The sequence below is a fragment of the Conger conger genome, chromosome 16 (assembly GCF_963514075.1).
Source record: "Conger conger chromosome 16, fConCon1.1, whole genome shotgun sequence".
Lineage (NCBI taxonomy): Eukaryota > Metazoa > Chordata > Actinopteri > Anguilliformes > Congridae > Conger > Conger conger.
This window is the reverse complement of record NC_083775.1, coordinates 37,835,685-37,858,287: the sequence shown is the minus strand read 5'-3', so window position 1 is coordinate 37,858,287 and position 22,603 is coordinate 37,835,685. Positions and strand designations below refer to the sequence as shown.

The following is a 22,603-nucleotide window of genomic DNA, read 5'->3' as shown; positions in this document are numbered from 1 at the left end:
CATGTCTGTACCCCAGAAATATTCTCCTCCCTGTTCATCCGCGTGTTTGGAGACAAGCTTTGAAAGGCTTCCTCCCCGGAGAGACTGACAGCCGTGTTCACAAAGCATCTCAGGGTCCACAGCGCTGATGTTGGATCAGTTTAGCCTTTTAGAGCAGTGTTTGAGCAGGTGTGTGAGTTCCTGGTTACAAAAACCTTCTGGGAAGTGGGTCCCGAGGACTGGACTTGAGGAACACTGTTTTACAGCATAAAGGATAAAGCAGGTTTCAAATAATCATCGTCAAAACGCCCGACACAGCACCAAGCCATTAAATTCATATGGAGGGAGTGTTGAAGCCTGACTTGGCAGCAACGCTAAGCCAGGTGTAGCGCACAGCTCAAAATAAACCCAAGTTCAGAGCCATCAGGGTTCAAATCGTTTAAACTTTTATCTTGTTTGAAGCTGACCTTTCCTAGCGTGTCCAATCACACCACAGTTTTGTATGAAGCAGGCAGATGTAGCCTATGCTACTACAACACAGAGCCCAGGCAGAGCTGTTTCGCGTAGGCTACATGGCTAACTGAGTTAGCTCGGTTATATGTTGTTGTGCGTGAAAATCCCACAAGATCAGCAGTCTCTGAGATACTCAAACCACCCTGTCTGTCACCAACAATCATCAAAAGTCAAAGTTACTTAGATACATTTTTTTCCCCATTCTGAGGGTTGATGTGAACATTACCTGCAGCTCCTAACCCGTATCTACATAATTTCATGTATTGCACTGCTGCCACATAATCGGCTGTTTAGATAATCGCATAAATAAGTAGGCGTACAGGTGTTCCTAATAAAGTGCTCAGGGAGTGTATATTAATATTATTTTATCATTTATCTCGATATTGAGTATGTGCCATCTTCCTTCTGTATCCATGTTAATCTCATATACTTTATACATATACCATCAATGAATAAGAGTGATTTCTTAAGCCATGGATGAAGTACATTTCAGGTGCTCTTTAAAAAAACGTATCTCAGGGTTCTGTCCTTGCGCTGCAACAGGTGGGTAAATGCAGAAATCAGACACTTGTGCCATACCGTGTGTGAACACTGTGTGAATCATACCGTGTGTGGACACTTTGAACAATGTGTGAATCATACCATGTTTTTTTTTAACACTGCGGAACACCTCTCCCAAGTTTAAGGTGAATCCATATCTCCTGATTTACACACCGGTAATTTTATATCCCCAGCCATTGACACACTAGCATATCTCTTTACTAACAAATGACCATAGCGCATAGCTGTGCCTCTCATTCAGAATCTCCTCTTTCGGCCAGCTGTTCTCACCCCCCCCCCCCCCCCGGCGTGTCTCTCATCCCGGAGGTACCAGGCTGGAGGGGCAGGTGCATGAAGGGCCGGTGTGGCTGAACAGAATCGGGCAGCCCTGTGTTTACGCCACGTTGGGCGGTTCTGGGAAACAGAGGCTCAGGCCCGTGGCTCAGCTGAGTTGACCCTGGGGAAGGGCCTCCCCTCCTGGGCTCTCCCCGGGGAAGAGGCTGCAGGCGCAGGATTTGGGAGACATGGGGGTGACCCGTGTGAAGAGGCTGCAGGCGCAGGATTTGGGAGACATGGGGGTGACCCGTGTGAAGAGGCTGCAGGCGCAGGATTTGGGAGACATGGGGGTGACCCGTGTGAAGAGGCTGCAGGCGCAGGATTTGGGAGACATGGGGGTGACCCGTGTGAAGAGGCTGCAGGCGCAGGATTTGGGAGACATGGGGGTGACCCGTGTGAAGAGGCTGCAGGCGCAGGATTTGGGAGACATGGGGGTGACCCGTGTGAAGAGGCTGCAGGCGCAGGATTTGGGAGACATGGGGGTGACCCGTGTGAAGAGGCTGCAGGCGCAGGATTTGGGAGACATGGGGGTGACCCGTGTGAAGAGGCTGCAGGCGCAGGATTTGGGAGACATGGGGGTGACCCGTGTGAAGAGGCTGCAGGCGCAGGATTTGGGAGACATGGGGGTGACCCGTGTGAAGAGGCTGCAGGCGCAGGATTTGGGAGACATGGGGGTGACCCGTGTGAAGAGGCTGCAGGCGCATCCGATTGGCCAGGGGCCCCCCTTCCCTGCCGGGCCGCAGGGTGTGCTGGGTTTTGTTTTCTCCTTAAATTTAGGGACCGTTTCAGTCCCTAGAAACAAGGAGAGGTGAGATCAATCAATTCAGTGCTGAGCAACAATGAGAGCAGTAGTTTGTGCTCATTAAAACATAAGGTAACTGCTCATGTTGATTGGCTGTGGCAGTTTTGGTCTTTCACTGAATTTGTATTTTATTTTTCTGCTATTTAAAACCTACCAACATTGACAAGAAATTCACCTGACTTTAATTTAGATGTAATCGCTAAAGAGTCTCAGAGAGACCCATAACCAGGGTTAATCTCTCTGCCCATGAGCCTCAGAGACCCATATCCTGGGTTCCCACGAGTCTCAAAGACCTCTTCAGAGATTACAGTGGTAAATTGCTCTCATTGTTGCTCAGCACTGAATTGATTGATCTCACCTCTCCTTGTTTCTAGGGACTGAAATGGTCCCTAAATTTAAGGTGAAAACAAAACCCAGCACACCCTGTGGCCCGGCAGGGAAGGGGGGCCCCTGGCCAATCAGATGCGCCTGCAGCCTCTTCACACGGGTCACCCCCATGTCTCCCAAATCCTGCAGGGCTCCAACCTCTGTGAGTTAATCTCTCTATACCCATGGGTCTCAGACCATAACCTGGGTTAATCTCTCTATACCCATGAGTCTCAGACCATAACCTTGGTTAATCTCTCTATACCCATGAGTCTCAGACCATAACCTGGGTTAATCTCTCTGTACCCATGAGTCTCACAGACCATAACCTGGGTTAATCTCTCTATACCCATGAGTCTCAGACCATAACCTGGGTTAATCTCTCTATACCCATGAGTCTCAGACCATAACCTGGGTTAATCTCTCTATACCCATGAGTCTCAGACCATAACCTGGGTTAATCTCTCTATACCCATGAGTCTCAGACCATAACCTGGGTTAATCTCTCTATACCCATGAGTCTCAGACCATAACCTGGGTTAATCTCTCTATACCCATGAGTCTCAGACCATAACCTGGGTTAATCTCTCTATACCCATGAGTCTCAGATCATAACCTGGGTTAATCTCTCTATACGCATGAGTCTCACAGACCATAACCTGGGTTAATCTCTCTATACCCATGAGTCTCATAGACCATAACCTGGGTTAATCTCTCTATACGCATGAGTCTCAAACCATAACCTGGGTTAATCTCTCTATACCCATGAGTCTCAGACCATAACCTGGGTTAATCTCTCTATACCCATGAGTCTCATAGACCATAACCTGGGTTAATCTCTCTGTACCCATGAGTCTCAGACCATAACCTGGGTTAATCACTCTATACCCATGAGTCTCATAGACCATAACCTGGGTTAATCTCTCTATACCCATGAGTCTCATAGACCATAACCTGGGTTAATCTCTCTATACCCATGAGTCTCAGACCATAACCTGGGTTAATATCTCTGTACCCATGAGTCTGAGACCAAATATTCATTGCATAAAGCACACAGAAAACGTTAAGATTTTAATAAATATTTTATTTGAGACATTTTATTTTTAACTTGGCAGTCCAAAAATTTAAAATCAGCCCGTGTGAATTCATTTCATTAGCATTTTATTAGCGTGTTTTGACTCAGTTCAATTGTGCAACGTTCCGTGATCTCACTATGTACAACCGGATGCTGTCTGGGCCCTGAACTAATATTGTTGGGTTGGGGTTTTCCAAAACTTTTATCGACCTCCGCCATTGGCTGCTCCGCCTCCGGCCCCGCCTCCTGTCTGATCCTGAGCTCCCGACATCATCAGGAAGAGAACCAGAGGCACGATATACATCCACTGAGTCAGGAAGAGGAGAGGCACAGGGAGGTGGAGAGATGGGGGGAGGAGCAAAAAAATAAAAAACATCTTTTAAAAAGAAGTACAGGTACAGTATTGATGTAGGAACACATTGCCGTGAAACTGTTGAACACATCGTAATGAACTCATTTTATCATTCACCATCAACTTCAGACATATTGAAACAGTGTTTCAATGATCTCGGTTAGCATTAGAAATTAGTGCTAATCAATCACCCAAATTAATCGATTAGCTGGAGAATCTGGTAGAGAGTTATGTTCACACTCCACTGAAAGGAAGGACTCCATACAGAGACAGAGAACATGAAGGAGGAGAGAGAGAGAGAGAGAAATCTGTGAGGTGGGAAGGCATGCTGAAGCTTCCCAGAGCCCTGATAATGCGTAAATCAAATCCGTTTCTGATCGGAGCTGTAGGCTTTTGTGCTTCCTGTAGAATCAACGGGGCGGAATGGGTGGACCTGTAATCTGATTGTATCTTAAGACAGTGTGCAATATGTATCAAATGCAAATACGATAATACTCCATTCAGGTTGTATATAATATAAGTTCATTTTTATACCTTGAGGCTCAGGGCACTATAGAAGCCTACCTGAAGTGCAGATGATGGTTCAGGGGCTGGATGCACCAGCTGTTTGTAGGTTCAAACTTAGGCGAGCTATAACATAAGTATTTACTTAATCGATGTCTACACATTTCTAAATAAAAATACGTTGCCCCACACAAACTAGTTAATACTTAGTAACTACTAAGTATTCACACCTATACCTGTAAATTGTGGCGTAAAGGCAGACTAACGTTACGCTGCAGAAAAAAACACCAGCCTACCCTAGACAATGAAAGAAAAACGCGTCCCGCTAAAGTGTTTCGAGGTGGCTGACTTAAATGACATTCGCCGTGAAAGCGTGTTAGTAGCTTGGCTAGTCCGCGAGTGAGGCAAAGCGAGGGGCAGAAAAGTGAATGCCCCGTAAAAGGTTACCGTGACGACACTGGCAACGCAACCCTCATGCACGGTAAAAAAAACGAAACACGGCTGGTTCTAACATAAATAAACAAATTTTAAAAAGCCTATTTTCCGTTGTATTTGTAAAAACCTAAAACAGGCACACACTGATATTATGTTCAATATTGCTTCAGTCTATCTTTTCCCGGAGTGCAAAATTGACATCTCAATGTCATAGATATAGCCCATTAAACTCAATGCAAGTTGACTTCCATGTTTACATTGTAGGTTGTTGATTGATTGGTTGTTAATTCGTCATCATGTTAAAGCAACGTTTACCTGAGTATTCAACGACGCATGACTTTACCTGAGCTAAGACATGACGTGTGTATCGGTGGTCCAACCAAATTTAGTAAAGTGGCAGTTTGAAGACTAGCTAGTGGAAACTAAGGACTTCGTAGAGATGCACAAACTTTAGTAAGAAATTGCGTATGACCGGTTCAACCCATTCCAGGTCTCTGAAGAAGCATCGCTGAGACAGTACAGAGTAGCAGAGCACTGGGTCACATGGAATTGACTCCTGGCACATTGTAAGCTGTGCTGACTGAAACGCAGTTTAAATAAATCACAGAGGCAGGTCTGGCTGCCCTGCCCCTGGCAAAGGGTTGCGGCACAGTTCAGTGGATGTGTGTGGGCACTGATTAACAAACCACACTGGAGAGGAATATGACTTCATCACTTCCAGCTGACCCAGACTCCTGGTACCATGAAAGAGTGAAGTTCAGACACACAGACACAGTGCGCTATACATGCACACGCAGTGCGCTATACATGCACACGCAGTGCGCTATACATGCACACGCAGTGCGCTATACATGCACACACAGTGCGCTATACATGCATACGCAGTGCGTGACAAGCACACGGACACTTGAAAGAGTCGGTGAATGAGTGAAGTGGGTAACAGTACTTGGGATAAATGGTAATCAGTTCTGCTCTCTGTCTCCCCCTGCAGGGGGCTGTGCCGAACTGGTGGCCATGAGGAACACTGCGCCTCCCAGAATCAAATACCACTGAAACACAGCACAGTGCAGCACCAGTTACATAGCCACACAGCACAGTGCAGCACCAGTCACAGCCACATAGCACAGTGAAGCACCAGTCACACCCGCACAGCGAAGCACCAGTCACAGCTTCAGTCACAGCCACACAGCACAGTGAAGCACCAGTCACAGCCACATAGCACAGTGAAGCACCAGTCACAGCCACATAGCACAGTGAAGCACCAGTCACACAGCACAGTGAAGCACCAGTCGCAGCCACATAGCACAGTACAGCACCAGTCACAGCCACACAGCACAGTACAGCACCAGTCACAGCCACACAGCACAGTGAAGCACCAGTCACAGCCACACAGCACAGTACAGCCATACAACACAATATAGCACAGCCACAGAACACAATATAGCACAGTGACACAGAACAACTTAGCACTGCCATACAGCACAGCCATGTAAGTATAACATAACACAGCACAATATAGCACAGCCATAGAGACACAACACAGCTACACAGCACAGCCATACAACACAATATAGCACAGCCACAGAACACAATATAGCACAGCCACAGAACACAATATAGCACAGCCACACAGCACAACATCGCACAGCCATAAGAAGTACAGGCATACAACACAGCCACACAGTATAGCTACATAGAACAGCTAGACAGCACAGCAAAGCACAGTAGCACATGATGTGGGGCAGTCAGAGATGCACAATATGTTTGGCAGTGTATTCCACCTTCAATATCCATCAGACAATGATGTGAAATCTAACGCTTGGATTTTGTCAAGATATGATCATTTTACTTTTATGGCCAATACAATTTCTATACAATTTGGTTAAGGCCTATATGATATTTTTACGTGACAGTAGCCTCATATAAACTTTATATAATATAAAAATGCATTTTATATGGCACAGGGCAATCGTGGTGTTGACACAATAAATCCGGTCCATTTTAGACAGGGAATTTCAACATCTGATGGACAATGCATTTTTAAATCTAAACCTGGGATTTTTCTTTGTCCATGGAGACTACAGCCTATTTGTCTTACTTTTAGTCCAAAGGTGCAATTATAAAGGTGCAATTCTACTTGATTCTGAAGAGGTCAACTGCAGGAACACACATAGCACTAAAATGTAGTTAAGCTAGCAGCTCTAACCAACGCTAGGCTAGGCTACAACTCAATCATTAGGTACACCTGCTCATGAACGCAAATTGGTTGCTTCTCTCGAACAGTGAATCATGTGGCTAGTTCATAAAGCATGCAGACATGGTGAAGGTGTTTGTTATAGTTTGAAAGCCATGACATGGCAATCTTAATTATTCATAGTTGGGATTCTACAAAGTGGCATTTTGGTATCTGGTGAACCTAGATAAGTGCACCTAATAAAGTAACCACTGAGTGGTTCAGCCCGTCTTAATCTAGAAGGGGTAACAACCCAACTACATTTCTAAAACACATTCAAGTGGGTTGGGTCTTGGTCTTCTATAAATACTTTGGCCCCGGTTATATCAATAGGCCTAGCTGCAGCTTACTAACTGCTTTGTAAATAGAGACACTGTTAAAAGGCATATATATATTCTTATAGGCTTCAGAATTACAGTTTTTGGGATTTCTTGTCGACCATAGCCTTCTTCAGCTACATGAAGTCAGTCATTGGCCTGGACGAAATTGAACATCAGCACTTTCATTTTTGACAAGCGATAACAGAACGTGAGAGAAATAACTGATGAAGAGCCGAAACTGACATAAACAGAGCTTTTTTTTCTCAGATAAGTATAGGCCCACTACTGACACCAGACCTTTCCTTAATAAAGTGCCACTGATCGATGCCATTTCTCATTACTCAAACCTGGTAGCTAACCATGGTGGAATGGTGTGCAGCTATGAGCATGTGCAGAGCTGTCCAACCAAAATTAACGAATGTATACCTTCTACAGGTTGACCTCACTCTCTGGACCAATGAGATTAATTAATTTGCGGAACTTGGGTGGTATAGTGTACGCTTGAAGCAACACAGGCAGACACTGGGGCCTCTGGAGCAGAAGAGACCTGACCAGACCCTGTTACCATTCCCGTTTACTGCGTATGAACAAACTAGTTTAATGCGTTTTTTTGAACACCCACGGCAGTATATGCTAACGAAAGCAGCATAGACTGGAGTGTTGACTTTACAACGAATGCAAACTTTCAATTACAAAATTACATTCTCTCGATACTTCTGCAATCATTGCTTTCTGATCCAGATTACCACTGCTGTGGTGACAAACTTGGAATTACAGTTACTTAGTCCTTAGAGAATGGAGCATACACTTGTATTACGAGTATAAAGTGCATTTGCAAAACCCAATTTACACTTATGAAACATTTTGGAAGCTACCTAACTGTAGTTCAGACTGTTGCAGGAATTTTCAAAAGGATATTTCAAGAAGCTCAATGGAGATATGGCAAGTCAAAGTCAGGCATGAAAGCTCAGGGATGTGAAAGCTCAAAGGCGTTAGAGCTGAGCTGAGTGGCGTTAGTGCTAAGTGGCGTCAGACGTAAGGGGCGTCAGACCCAAGTGCCGTTAGACCCAAGTGCCGTTAGAGCTAAGTAGTGTCAGAGCTAATTTGCGTTAGAGCTGAGCTAAGTGGTGTTAAAGTTGAGGTTGTGAAAGCTAAATGGGGTAAATGTGAAAGCTAAGTGGTGAAGCTTTGTGGACAAAGAAAAGAGGCAAGAGGAAGAAAGAGTGGAGAGCGAAAGGGAGGGAGAAAGCAATGTGAATGCGGGTCACTCACGTATTTGGCGAAAAAAGATTTCTGCTCCTGAGGGTTCTTGCCCTTCCTCTCAATCTCCTGCTCCAAGCGCTCAATAAACAGGGCCGTCTCGGGCCTGGAGGAGAAACAGCAGGGCCTTGAACAATCCCACCAATCAGAGACCAATATGCAGAGCTTTGACGCCATGCACAGAACAAGGACTGAATCACAGAACCCAGATATTGTACAGAATTTTGGTAATCCTTGGAACTGTTGCAGAATTATATACAACCTTCCTACTTTATTTGTGAAATATGCAAACGCAGTTTGTATCATCAGCTAACAGTAAAAGAAGCATGAGAACATTTTGATTTAAACTTCAGTGTGGGGTGAAAAAAAAAAAATCATTTTTGTTTGGCCCTGCAAGTAAGGCGGCAGAAGTTAGTGAAGACAATTTGACCCCCCATTTTTGCCCATCTTAACAATGTCTGGAAAGGAAGTGGAGTTGGTGAGCTTGTTTTCCTGCAGGTTTTAGCCAGCATTGCGTTAGCAGGAATGGCAGTCTCAAACCAACGGCCCTTGTTGACAAGACCGTAAATTATCAGAAGAGGCGGGTTTATTAGAAAAGGACCTGGAATGTTGGAAGACTTCTCACATTAGTGACAATCTGGTCAGGTTCAAAGTAGAGTGAGCCTAACAATTGAGACTATAATTAGAAAGACAGCTAAAAGAGTCCAACAAACAGGCTTCTGATTGGCGGTGCCAGGAGGCAGCAGAAAGCAAGGCAGAGAGGAACTCACGCGGGGGCGTTGACGGGTCCCATGATGCTCAGCGTGGTGTTGAATGCTTCCAGGTCAACTTCGTCCTCGACCTCCGCCCCGTGGCACGCCCCCGGGATCGTCACGATGGAGACCCCGATGAGGTAACCGGTGACATCGGTGTGGAGCGTGATGACATCACTCAGGTGGGACTCCACCATTGAGCACTACCAATCAGGGAGGGAATTCAAAAGTGTGCTTCACTTATATGGATAAGAGAGTGTAATGTCAATACCTTACTCACCCAAGCTATGGAAAATTACAACAATTAGAAAAAAAAAAAAGCTGTATCTATGAAAACAACCAAAAAACACACACAGCTCTTAAAATGCATGAGCACAAATAATAGTAAACAGCCTTACATTTAGAAAGGCAAACAAATACAACACTAAACACATGTGAAATATGGGACGATATTTCACATTAATGATACTACACGTCTCAACACATACATTGCCCTCCAAAAGTAAAAAGCCAAAGTAATCTCTGTTGTATTCATGAGAAATTCAAATTCAGATAAAACAAATTATTCCTAATTCAGAAGGCTTTTATTTTTGGCTAACATAACCTTTTCTTTATTTTTTTTATTTTTTTTATTTTTTTTATTTTTTATTTTTTACAAAATATGTTGTCCAGTCCTTGTTAACGGGTGAGCGGGAGTATGGGACTTAAGAGAGGGACGTACCGCCCGAACAAAGGCAGAGAGGTAGCTGTCGCTCGGCCGATCCGTCTGCCTGTCTGTCTGCAGTGACAGCCTGGGCACTCTGATGCGATACAGCCCGTCCACTGCTGCCACCTCCTGGAGAAGAGAGGGATGGCAGGCGGAATTTAAACAAAAATTATACGTTTTCCTTTGACAGGGTGTAGACACCGCTCCTTATAGAAATGTAAGAGACTGCAACATATAGTACATTTGTGGACTTTCTGGAAAATATAATGAATGTGTGTGTGTGTGTGTGTGTCTGTGTGTGTACATTACATTACATTATTGGCATTTGGCAGACGCTCTTATCCAGAGCGACGTACAACAAAGTGCATACCCATAACCAGGGATAAGTTCGCTGAAAGACCCTAGAGGGAAGTACAATTTCAATTGCTACCTGTACAACAAAGATAAGGACGAGGGCCTTTTTATTTATTTTTTTTTATTTTTTTTTGAGAACAAAGAAACAAACAAACAAACACAGCAAAAGTGACCAAAGTTAACTATCCAAGCACTGCTTACCTAGCCAACTGAGAATACCGATACACAAAGCAAATCACAGAGACAACAATTAAGGTTCACAGGGAGGTAGGGAGGGATGGGGAGAGGTGCTGCTTGAAGAGGTGTGTCTTCAGCTTGCGCTTGAAGGTAGGGAGAGATTCTACAGCTCTGACCTCAACGGGGAGTTCGTTCCACCACCGTGGAGCCAGAACAGACAGTAGTCGTGAGCGTGATGTGGAGGTTCGGAGAGGGGGAGGTGCCAAGCGGCCTGTGGAGGCTGAACGAAGAGGTCTGGCAGGGGTGTAGGGTCTGATGATTTTTTGTAGATAAGCTGGGGAAGACCCTTTAACTGCTTGGAAGGCTAGCACCAATGTTTTGAATTTGATGCGAGCCATGACAGGCAGCCAGTGGAGGGAAGTAAGCAGGGGGGGTGACGTGTGAGTATTTGGGAAGGTTGAAGACCAGACGAGCTGCTGCATTCTGGATGAGTTGGAGGGGTCTGATGGCGGACGCTGGGAGGCCAGCCAAGAGGGAATTGCAGTAGTCCAGGTGGGACAGAACCATAGCTTGGACCAGGAGCTGGGTTGAGTAGGGGGTGAGAAAGGGGCAGATTCTCCGTATGTTGTATAGGAAGAACCTGCATGACCGGGTCACCGCCACAATGTTCTCGGAGAGGGACAGTCTGCTGTCCATCACCACACCGAGGTTCCTTGCACTGGGTGACGGCGTGAGTGTGGTATCCCCGAGGGAAATGGAGAGATCCAGATGGGGAGAGGTTTTTAGCAGGGATGAATATCATTTCAGTCTTGCCTGGGTTGCGCTTTAGATGGTGGTTGTCCATCCAGCTCTGGATGTCCCTCAGGCAAGCAGAGATACGGGCTGAAACCTGCGTATCAGACGGCGGGAACGAGACGAAGAGTTGGGTATCGTCTGCGTAGCAGTGGTAGGATAGCCCATGTGCAGTGATCACAGGGCCAAGGGAGCGAGTGTAAAGAGAAAAAAGAAGCGGGCCAAGGACTGAGCCCTGGGGAACTCCTGTGGCGAGGGGCCGAGGTGTCGATACCGAACCAGCCCAGGCAACCTGGAAGGAGCGACCAGAGAGGTAGGACTCAATCCAGTCCAGGGCTGTGCCACAGATGCCCGTTGTTGACAGGGCAGACAGGAGGATGGAGTGATCCACAGTGTCGAAGGCAGCAGAGAGATCTAGAAGAATGAGGACAGAGGAGAGGGAGGCTGCTCGTGCGGCATGGAGTGACTCACTGACGGAGAGGAGCGCAGTCTCTGTCGAGTGGCCCGATCTGAAGCCAGACTGATGGGGGTCTAGCAGGTTGTTGTTAGAAAAGAAGGAAGAAAGTTGAGTAGAAGCGGCTCGTTCTATAGTTTTAGAAAGGAAAGGAAGAAGAGATACCGGGCGGTAGTTCTGGATGATGGAGGGATCCAGGGTAGGCTTTTTTAGCAGCGGAGTGATGTGGGCCCTCTTGGAGGATGCCGGAAAACAGCCGGAAGACAGGGAGGAGTTGACAAGGGAGGTGACAAATGGGAGAATGTCAGGTGTGATAGTTTGGAGAAGAGAAGAGGGGATAGGGTCAAGGGCACAGGTTGTAGGGTGGTGGCAGAGCAGGAGTTGAGAAACATCAGAGTTTCTCAACTGGGAGAAAGTGGAAAAGGAAGGGATGGGCCTAGAGGGGGGGGAAGGGCACAGTGAGGGGGGCGGTGGTTGTAAAGGATCTGCGGATGACTGTGACCTTCTCATCGAAGAAATCAGCAAAGTCATCAGCAGCGAAGGAGGACTGAGGAGGAGGAGGAGGTGCTTTGAGGAGAGAGGAGAAAATGGAGAAAAGTTTCCGGGGGTTAGAAGCGGAGTTCTGAATTTGTGTTTGATAGTATTTTGCTTTGGCGGCAGTGACATCGGAAGAGAATGCCGCCAGGAGAGACTGGTAAGTCGTGAGGTCTGAAGCGTCTCTGGATCTCCCCCACTTCCTCTCCGCTGTGCGGAGGCTGGCCCTGGAGGTACGGAGGGTGTCTGATATCCAAGGACTGGGAGGGGATGTGCGAGGTGGCTTTGAGACATATTATATATATATATAAATAATACTGAACTGTTTGAAATCATACAGTCAGGTCCATAAATATTGGGACATCGACACAATTCTCTTCTTTTTGGCTCTATACACCACCACAATGGATTTGAAATGAAATGAAGATATGCTTTAACTGCAGACTTTCAGCTTTAATGTGAGGGTATTTACATCCAAATCAGGTGAACGGTGTAGGAATTACAACAGTTTGTATATGTGCCTCCCACTTTTTAAGGGACCAAAAGTAATGGGACAAAGTAACAATCATAAATCAAACTTTCACTTTTTAATACTTGGTTGCAAATCCTTTGCAGTCAATTACAGCCTGAAGTCTGGAATGCATAGACATCACCAGACGCTGGGTTTCATCCCTGGTGATGCTCTGCCAGGCCTCTACTGCAACCGTCTTCAGTTCCTGCTTGTTCTTGGGGCATTTTCCCTTCAGTTTTGTCTTTAGCAAGTGAAATGCAATCGGATTCAGGTCAGGCGATTGACTTGGCCATTTCATAACATTCCACTTCTTTGCCTTAAAAAACTCTTTGGTTGCTTTCGCAGTATGCTTCAGGTCATTGTCCATCTGCACTGTGAAGCGCCGTCCAATGAGTTCTGAAGCATTTGGCTGAATATGAGCAGATAATATTGCCCAAAACACTTCAGAATTCATCCTGCTGCTTTTGTCAGCAGTCACATCATCAATAGATACAAGGGAACCAGTTCCATTGGCAGCCATACATGCCCACGCCATGACACTACCACCACCATGCTTCACTGATGAGGTGGTATGTTTTGGATCATGAGCAGTTCCTTTCCTTCTCCATACTCTTCTCTTCCCATCATTCTGGTACAAGTTGATCTTTGTCTCATCTGTCCATAGGATGTTGTTTTTAGATGTTGTTTGGCAAACTCTAATCTGGTCTTCCTGTTTTTGAGGCTCACCAATGGTTTACATCTTGTGGTGAACCCACTCTGTTGAAGTCTTCTCTTGATTGTTGACTTTGACACACATACACCTACCTCCTGGAGAGTGTTCTTGATCTGGCCAACTGTGAAGGGGTTTTTCTTCACCAGGGAAATAATTATTCTGTCATCCACCACACTTGTTTTCTGTGGTCTTCCGGGTCTTTTGGCGTTGCTGAGCTCACCGGTGCGTTCTTTCTTTTTAAGAATGTTCCAAACAGTTTTTTTTGTCATTTTTACAGTTGATTTGGCCACACCTAATGTTTTTGCTATCTCTCTGATGGGTTTGTTTTGATTTTACAGCCTAATGATGGCTTGCTTCACTGATAGTGACAGCTCTTTGGATCTCATATTGAGAGTTGACAGCAACAGATTCCAAATGCAAATAGCACACTTGAAATTAACTCTTTTATCTGCTCCTTGTAAATGAGATAATGAGGGAATAACACACCTGGCCATGGAACAGCTGAGCGGCCAATTGTCCCATTACTTTTGGTCGCTTAAAAAGTGGGAGGCACATATACAAACTGTTGTAATCCCTACACCGTTCATCTGACAAATCCATTGTGGTGGTGTATAGAGCCAAAAAGATGAGAATTGTGTCGATGTCCCAATATTTATGGACCTGACTGTAAATTTGCCCATACATAGAACAATATCCTGTTTGAAAGCACATTCCATCTCAATACACTGCACAGCATAGTGAATTCTGTGAATTTAATCTCTTTAAATAGCAGGATTTCATAACTCAGAACGTAAGACTGCCATCGTAGAAAGAGGGGGGGAAATGAATGCGATGGCAGACCCCCTACAGTACCTTCAAAGACCCCCTGTTGAAAGCTGATGATCTAATGCATGAGATGAACAAATAATTTTAGAGAGTGTTAAAGGTGTGCCTGTTCACAGGAGTTGAATAGACATTGATTTCAAAACCCAAATCATGAGCACACACACACACCTTGAGCATGTTTCTGTCCTCCTCTGTGAGCTGGACTTGCGCGAGAGAGGGTGTGCTCTCCCTGCCCCCCTTCAGGCTCAGAACGCCCCGCTCTCTGAACCGAGGAGAATCATCTACCGGAGGGGAAGAGGAAAGGCGGGACGTATTATCTACATATTTTACAGGAGTAAGACAAGGGGCATGCCTATAAAACCTCTTGCTAGTATCGACTTAACAGTCCACAGACTTCACAAGTACAAATTAAAGACTGGTTATCGGGATGTTAGACAAAGTCAAAACTTACCTAGTTCAAATGAATGCTCTAGAGTTATAGAGAAACCCGTGTCGGTGTCAAGCCCATCTGTCTGAAGGGGCACAACACAATTTACACCGGCTACACATCGCCAACGTCAATGGCTTTTACAACAGGCTAACACACTAAACAATACCGACTATGAACAAGCTATAGTTCCGTTAGGAATTCAACATAGATGACATAAGCTAGCACACCGAGGTAGTTAACGTTGCATTACTGCAACTGTAGACTGCCGAATGGTTAACGTTGCAGCTCTGAGGCATCTGCAGCGTGAATACAGTCAGAGTTACGATGAAGGCTCATTCAATCGAAAATTAAGCTCACAATAAAAAATAGTAATTAGCAATACTTTAATTATTTGAAATGGCTGAATAATAGCCAGCTACAGTACATGAGTACATGTGCACTGTGTAGATGGCGAACTTTATTTAGCTTTATCTCGCTAGCGAGAAACGACGTTAGATAATTGTTAGTAGAGCTAGGAACAATACAGCCGTACCAGCTCGCCAGAAGGTCGGTGGCTATAGCGTGACATTTCCGGAAAAAATAAAATGACGTATTACATAGAATCTACAACCAGTGGAAACGTTGCAAGCATTCACTCACCCTTCTACCAGTGTTACAGCTCGCAAACTGAGCAGTTAATAAATTAATGGCCAATAATATTGAAAGAACGATGTTAACTGACCACACAGCTGCCATTTTGTATGTGACTATCAGCAATGCATGATGGGAAAACTACAATGTTCTTCTTCCTTTGATTTTGAAGGCGTTAGAAACGCAAATTGATGCATTACCGCCACCTACTGAATGCATCACATTGTCATTTCTTATTTCTCCCAAAAAAAAAAAATCCCATTCCTAAAGCCTCAGTCTTTACCATTTACTATTTCCCTGACGTCCCTCAAAACCCTTTCACCAAAATTCCCTGTATTTCGCCCCCCTTCACATCAGTTATACCCAAAATCTCATTGATCTTTTCCCACGTCGCCAGCTCTACTCTTCTCTGCCCTCAATCTCTTAATTGTTTCTGCATACATCAGTTTTCTCGTTCACACTACAATAACGTTCATGAATTGGCATTGACTAACGTAGTTGTTAACATTAAATAATGATGGACAAATTCATTAATTAAGCATGAAATTAACTTTTAACTAGTTAATACATTTGTTAACAACTAACTAACATACACTCACTGAGCACTTTATTAGGAATGCTATACTAATACTGGGGAGGGCCTCCCTTTGTTCTCAAAACAGCCTCAATTCATTGTGGCATGGATTCCACAAGATGTTGAAAACATTCCTTTGAGATTCTGTTCCATGTTGACGTGATTGCATCAAGCAATCTCTGCAGATTCGTCAGCTATACATTCATGCTGCGAATCTCCCGTTCTACCACGTCCCAAAGGTGTTCTATTGGATTCAGATCTGGCACTGATAAGGCCACTGAAGAACATTGAACTCATTGTCATGTTTATGAAACCAATTTGAGATGGGTACATTGTGACCATGAATGGATGCACATGATCAGCAACAATACTCAAAAAGGCTGTGGCATTCAAGCAATGATTGATTGGTATTAACAGGCCCAAAGTGTGCCAAGAAATCATTCCTTGCATCATTACACCACCGCCACCAGCCTGGACTGTTGACACAATACGGATTGGGTCCATGGATTCATGCTGTTGACTCCAAATTGTGACCCTACCATCTGGGCAGACTACATTTTTCCAGTTGTAAACTGTCAAGTTTTGGTGAGCCTGTGCCCACTGCTGCCTCAGCTTTCTGTTATTATATATGCCTGCATGATTGTATGCATTGCACTGCTGCCACGCGATTGGCTGACTAGATAATCAAATTAATATGGAAGTGTACAGGTTTTCCTAATGAAGTGATCACTGAGTGTATTTGTTACATTCATATTTTACATTAGCAAACCATTCAGCGCAGTACCTAGTTTTCACAAACACTCCAGCTGCATAAATGAGTGGTTTACTGTGTGAAATGTGAAATGTTAAAAAAGCTAAGTACTCAGAGATGTATAAATAATTATGACAAGATATGCAAGATGAACAGAATGACATACTGATTTCATTGAATCAACTTAGAATTAACTTATTATTAGTTAACCATTAACAAATACATGAACTTTTTCATTCCAATATGAATGAGCAATAACTAATGTGGTTGTTAACACAAATTAATGATGTACACATACATTAACTGCGCTGTGCAGATTAACTTCTCAGTAGTAGTTAGGTAGAGACTGCATTCGTTTATGTCAATTCATGGAACCTGTGTTGGAGTCCTTTCCACCTCACTTTCCCGTTTCCTTCTTCCACACTTCATTGCTCCAACTTGATTTCCCACACAATGAAATCATACAAGAAAAAGTCATTTCAACTTGTTAAAAACAAAAAAGTTAATGACTTCTTATTCAATATGATGAATTGTTCAAATAAATAAATAATTCAGAGATGTCATTGTAATAATGATTTATTTTGTCATTTATTTATGATGTGCCTATTTTAGTTTATACTATTTTGAAATGTTCTTTCTCTTAATACAATTCACAAGGTAAATATGCACTTTTTGAATGACTTTTCTATGCTTCCACATCTGTATAGACAATATATTACTTGTACTTTAATTTTATATTCCTGAGTTCTGTATACTTTGTCTATAAAAAACAATAAAAGTATTGAGTCAACATTAGCCTTAATTTAACACAACTGCTACACTCTGCTTCACAAACTCATTTTGGTGTGTTAGTTGTAGTGACCTTTGAGCTGTATTTGTGAAGAACTATTCTTGCTCATAATTGTTAGTGAAAGTAGACAAATGATTGAATCCCAGCCAATGGACAAATTTTACACAAATCCTATCATCCCAATTGTCATGCAATTTTAGCAAGTACACTTGGTTTTTACCTTGATAGTACAGATGGATGTAGAATATTACCCAGATTTTCCCATTATCCCCAGATGTTTCATTTTCAAATAGATGCCAGTGTCTCTTAATTGCCTTTGATAATTATTCTTGAATTAAAAAATTGAATGTTATGTTCTACTGTCTGCTTTGTGGGTTATCTCTTTTTTTTGTTAAATGATACAGCTTTTCTTATTTATTGAAAAGCAGAATGATCATTGGTTTTATATGTTAATCAGGAGCTCCTCCAAACCTGCACAAATGATTTGCCACTTAATTCACAGAAATCAGCAGGTGAAATTATCTATTTTATAGATTTTTTGCCATTTGGTGAGAATATTAGTGCCAGGGGAATAGTTTGAAAACATGAAGACCCTGGAGCACAATGAGAAGCTTTGTGTACCACACACACTGCTGGCTAAAAGTGGAATCTTTTTTAGACTAATTTTACTTTGAACATTCAGTTACCCCTCACCAGATGTCACCCTTGGCCTACTTGGTCAGTTACTGTACTTGAAATGTCGTTTTATTGTGGAGTGTGCTCAGCCCCAACATAAAACAACAGGAAGAAACAGATGGAGCCCGGCTGGTGATTTAATTGCTGTTCAGCACAGCTTGTTTGGAATGTGTTTACTGAAAGAAAAATTCAACAAAATAAAACAAGAATTAAGCAGCACTGATGTCAAATTTTTCAAGTTCTCAGAAACCTGTGCAACTCGACCATTCCACCACTCAAGAATGTTAGCCCCCTATAGGACCGGTGACCAAAAACTCTACATCAGGGGTCCACAACCTTTTTTGTCTGATGGACCAATTTTATATTGACAATATTTTATTGTGTGGGAGGGGTGGCAGGGTTCATGACTGGAATACTGATTCGGCCTATACTGTAAGTCTAATCTATACGTGCTTTTTCATAGCATTTTAAGTATGCTTTCATTTCAGTTGGTCAACCCTTCGGATGTTATATCACACAGTGCAAAATACTCAGTGTGAATCCAGCCAAAATCAAAGTACAGTAGCCAGGAAAGCTGTCAGCGGGGCAGAAGTACAGGCGGACGGTAGGCAGGCTCAGGGTCGATGACGGCGCAAGAGTCAAGACTGAAGGCTGCTCTGCGGGGCAAAAGCACAAAGACAGCAGGCAAAGTCGTGGTACAGGCAGACAATGGTCAACAAAACAGAAGTCAGTAATCTTTGGTCAATAAACAGGCTTGGATCGTAACGGGTAGACAATGGCTTGACAAAAACGCTAAAGAGGTGCACTGACAAACAGGAGGCAACAATTTTTCAAAGACATGACATAAAATGAAACTGAGCTATATATGCAGGTGTAGACAATTAGCTTGAGAGCAGCATGAGAATGGAAAGTTAACGAGGTAATTAGTAATCGTGAGTAATAAACCTATCCTGCCCTAGCGTTAGTAAATTAGTAAATGACATGCACAAGAAACGTAAGGTAACATGAACACATGGTTAGAATGTTAGTATTACCCAATCCTGATCTAAAGTTAGTAGATTAGTAAGAAGACAAGGGAAATTGAAACAATTAGGGTGTTAGTGACAGAAAGGGAGAGAGAGAAAGCAGGAATGCAAGGTTTGCAGAAAGACACAAAAAAGTGTATGCTAAACAATGAACAGAACCACATAACATGAAACAAACATAAATCATGACATAACAAGTTTGCAACTGTGACATAAATAAACTACATAATGTGACATGACAAGACTAACAATAAAATCGTAACAACAACTAAACATGAAACATAAAAATTAAATTGAAAATTAAATGTAACAAGAAATAAAACATAAAAACTTGGTGAGACTAGACTAACATAATACATGACATGACAATAACATAACTAAGACAATAACTAAACATGAAGCATGACGTGACAAACATGAAACGTGACAATACTCACAGATAAACACAAGTTAGGTGGGTAGGAAATAGGCTGATTACTACAACCAAAACAGACAACAATTCCTTATTTTGGAGCATATGGGTGGTAAAACAAGCGTGGAGGGACCTCACCTTCTCTGTATTTTGGAAATGCACATACTACAAGAAATAAGGTAATGACAGTGTCCTTTTCACAACAAAGGTCCAGGGGACCAAATGCATAATAGTTTCTCATTCTGTTCCTATGTTCGACCTGCACTTTGTTATACGTTGCACTGGATAAGAGTGTCTGCTAAATGCCTTGTAATGTAATAATATAAATTCTAGAAATGTCTGAGAAACGTTGATAGAATGTTCATTGTTTACTTTGAATCCCTCTGGAGGAATTATCATTGTTGTCCATTTTGCCATTGCACACTTCTGAAAAAGTATTTGAACATAGGAATGTTATTATTTACATTTTGTATAGGCTCTCTGGAACACAATAAGCCCATGTAAGAGCATCTCTGACCAGTATTGTTAATGTGGGTGCAGAGAAAACCCCCATCCATGTAGATGAAAATACAGCATCACTTCTGCTCATCAAAGAACGAATATGGGCATGAATAAGAACGAATATGAAGCATTGAAAAGCATTTTAGCTAATGAAATTACGTTTGTTAGGTTTCCATAAAACAGCATAATAGTTTTTTGTCTGAGTAACAAAACCATAGGATTTTCAAAACACACACTGATAGCGTTATATTCTGATTGATACCCGTTAGGGCCTGTTTTGTGCTCCTTATTCGCCTACTTGCGGCACCTAGAAGTAATGTTGTAATGGGTTGGAATGTGCTTAAAGATGGCGGACCTTGATCGATATCAGGGTCGTTGGCAAGGAAAAGAAAAAAGAGGAGAAAAGAGATTGGAATGGTGTGAAGCATAATACCATGCAAGTCTCACAAATTCTGCCTTTGAAACTCAAATACAGCCTCCCGCGCACTTTGGCTGGCACATTTCTCTCTTTCAATACCTCAGGACAATGCTCCCCTATGATCCCGCACCGCTATTGTTAGCATTAGCGCTGTATGATTGATAGGTAGTTCTAGAGAGCGTTAACTTCTAAGTACTGCCTTCTTAAATAGGATTTTGTCAGGAGAAAAAAATGACATGCTGCTGATAAGTCAAATTCCCCAGAGGAGACTGACAGCCAAAACATTTTGGCAGTGATGCATTTTTAAGTAGAAAAACACAGTGAATGTTCTTCTTCCCTTATCTTTTGGTATTCACGATGCATTGAGGGGTCGTATCAAGCTTCTACTGCCGCTAAGGGTGGCAGTGCAGTGCAACAGATAGGGAAGTGGACTTGTCACAAGGCTGTGCTATAGGAGCTTTGATCCATGTGCTTAACTGTGATTTATTCTGTACACATCCAGCTGTAGAATGGATTGCATGTACACTGTGTAAATTGCTTTGGATAAGCATCTGCTAAATGCTAAAATATTGCTTTAAATAGAATTAGTATATTGTATGTCATTGCTCAAAGATTAACATATGCAATGCCATCCATTATGTTTGGGACAAAGACCCATCATTATTTATTTATCTCTGTCCTCCACAATGTGAGATTTGTATCACATGTTTGGTTAAAGTGTACATTCTTAGATTTTCATAAAGGGCATTTTTTTATTAATTTCATTTTCAATATAATAAAATTCTTCTGCCACCCGCTGTGGAGGTCTTCCTTGGCCTGCCAGTAATGATTGACCTTTAGTAATGCTTGATTTAGTAACCTCAACCTTTGTGATTAGTCAGCTCACTTGGGGCGACATGGCTCAGGCAGTAAGAGCAGTTGTCTGGCAGTCGGAGGGTTGCCGGTTTGATCCCCCGCCCGGGCTGTGTTGAAGTGTCCCTGAGCAAGACACCTAACCCCTAAAATGCTCCTGATGAGCTGGTTGGCGCCTTGCATGGCAGCCAATTGCCGTTGGTGTGTGAGTGTGTGTATGAATGGGTGAATGAGAAGCATTAATTGTACAGCGCTTTGGATAAAGGTGCGATATAAATTCTAACCATTTACCATTTACTCGGGCTCTCTTTCTTCTTAATTATGTTCCAAACTGTTGATTTTGGTAAGTTTGACTGTTTAACAGTTTAACTTTGGTCCTCATGTTTATGAACAGCAATAATAGTTTCCAAAGGTATTCAAAAGACCAGAAAAAAGAATTGTTGCTGAGAGCTCTCTTTTAATTACAATAAGGAGACAATTGAGCAATTACAAAAACATGCAAAGCCACGTGTCCCAAACATTATGGTGCCCTGAAATGAAGGGGCTATGTATAAACACCACAATAATTTAAAACGTGGTGAAACCAAGATGAATAAAGAAGGTTACTGGACCTTTATTCTGCAACGCTTTACTTACTAACCTTGACCTTTCTTCAGCAATGCTTTACTGAGAAACCATGATCATTTTCATCAACATTTTACTTAGTACCTAGTACCTTAGTTCTTCCACATTGCTTTACTTAGCAACCTTGTGTAGCACTTAGTAACTTCGACTTTTCTACTGTAATGTTTTACTTAGTAACCTCAACCTTTCTACAGTAATGCCTGACTTAGAAACATTGACCGTTCTTCCACATTGCTTTACTTAGTAACCTTTTGTAGTACTTAGTAACCTCAACTTTTCTACAGTAATGCTTTACTTAATAACTGCAACCTTTCTACAGTAATGCTTGACTGAGAAACATTGACCGTTCTTCCACATTGCTTTACTTCGTAACCTTGTGTAGTACTTAG

General features: G+C 43.0%; 1 protein-coding gene across 2 annotated transcripts; it reads right to left on the bottom strand.

The window, feature by feature from the left end:
- Nucleotides 1–3,599: 3,599 nt before the first annotated feature.
- On the bottom strand, nt 3,600–15,756 carry emc10 (ER membrane protein complex subunit 10). Of its 2 annotated transcripts, XM_061224138.1 has the most exons (8): nt 15,602–15,756; nt 14,984–15,044; nt 14,701–14,813; nt 10,189–10,302; nt 9,486–9,670; nt 8,728–8,821; nt 5,849–5,951; nt 3,600–3,918 (listed from the first exon to the last, which is right to left on the bottom strand). In XM_061224138.1, the coding sequence occupies exons 1-7, from the start codon at nt 15,695–15,697 to the stop codon at nt 5,865–5,867; spliced, it is 750 nt and encodes a 249-aa protein (XP_061080122.1). In that variant the 5' UTR covers nt 15,698–15,756; the 3' UTR covers nt 3,600–3,918; nt 5,849–5,864. The 2 variants fall into 2 exon arrangements, with proteins under 2 accessions (XP_061080122.1, XP_061080121.1); XM_061224137.1 differs by lacking the exon at nt 5,849–5,951.
- Between the last annotated feature and the right edge of the window lie 6,847 nt (nt 15,757–22,603).

Bases quoted from the DNA above. Each gene is read 5' to 3' on its own strand.
- emc10 (XM_061224137.1), bottom strand. From the start codon at position 15,697: ATGGCAGCTGTGTGGTCAGTTAACATCGTTCTTTCAATATTATTGGCC. The intron at 10,303-14,700 runs GTGTGTGTGTGT...TCTCTTCTCCAG, and splicing joins AGGACAGAAACATGCTCAAG to GAGGTGGCAGCAGTGGACGG. The intron at 3,919-8,727 runs GTGAGTGACCCG...TTCCTGACTCAG, and splicing joins AATCTTTTTTCGCCAAATAC to TGGATGTATATCGTGCCTCT.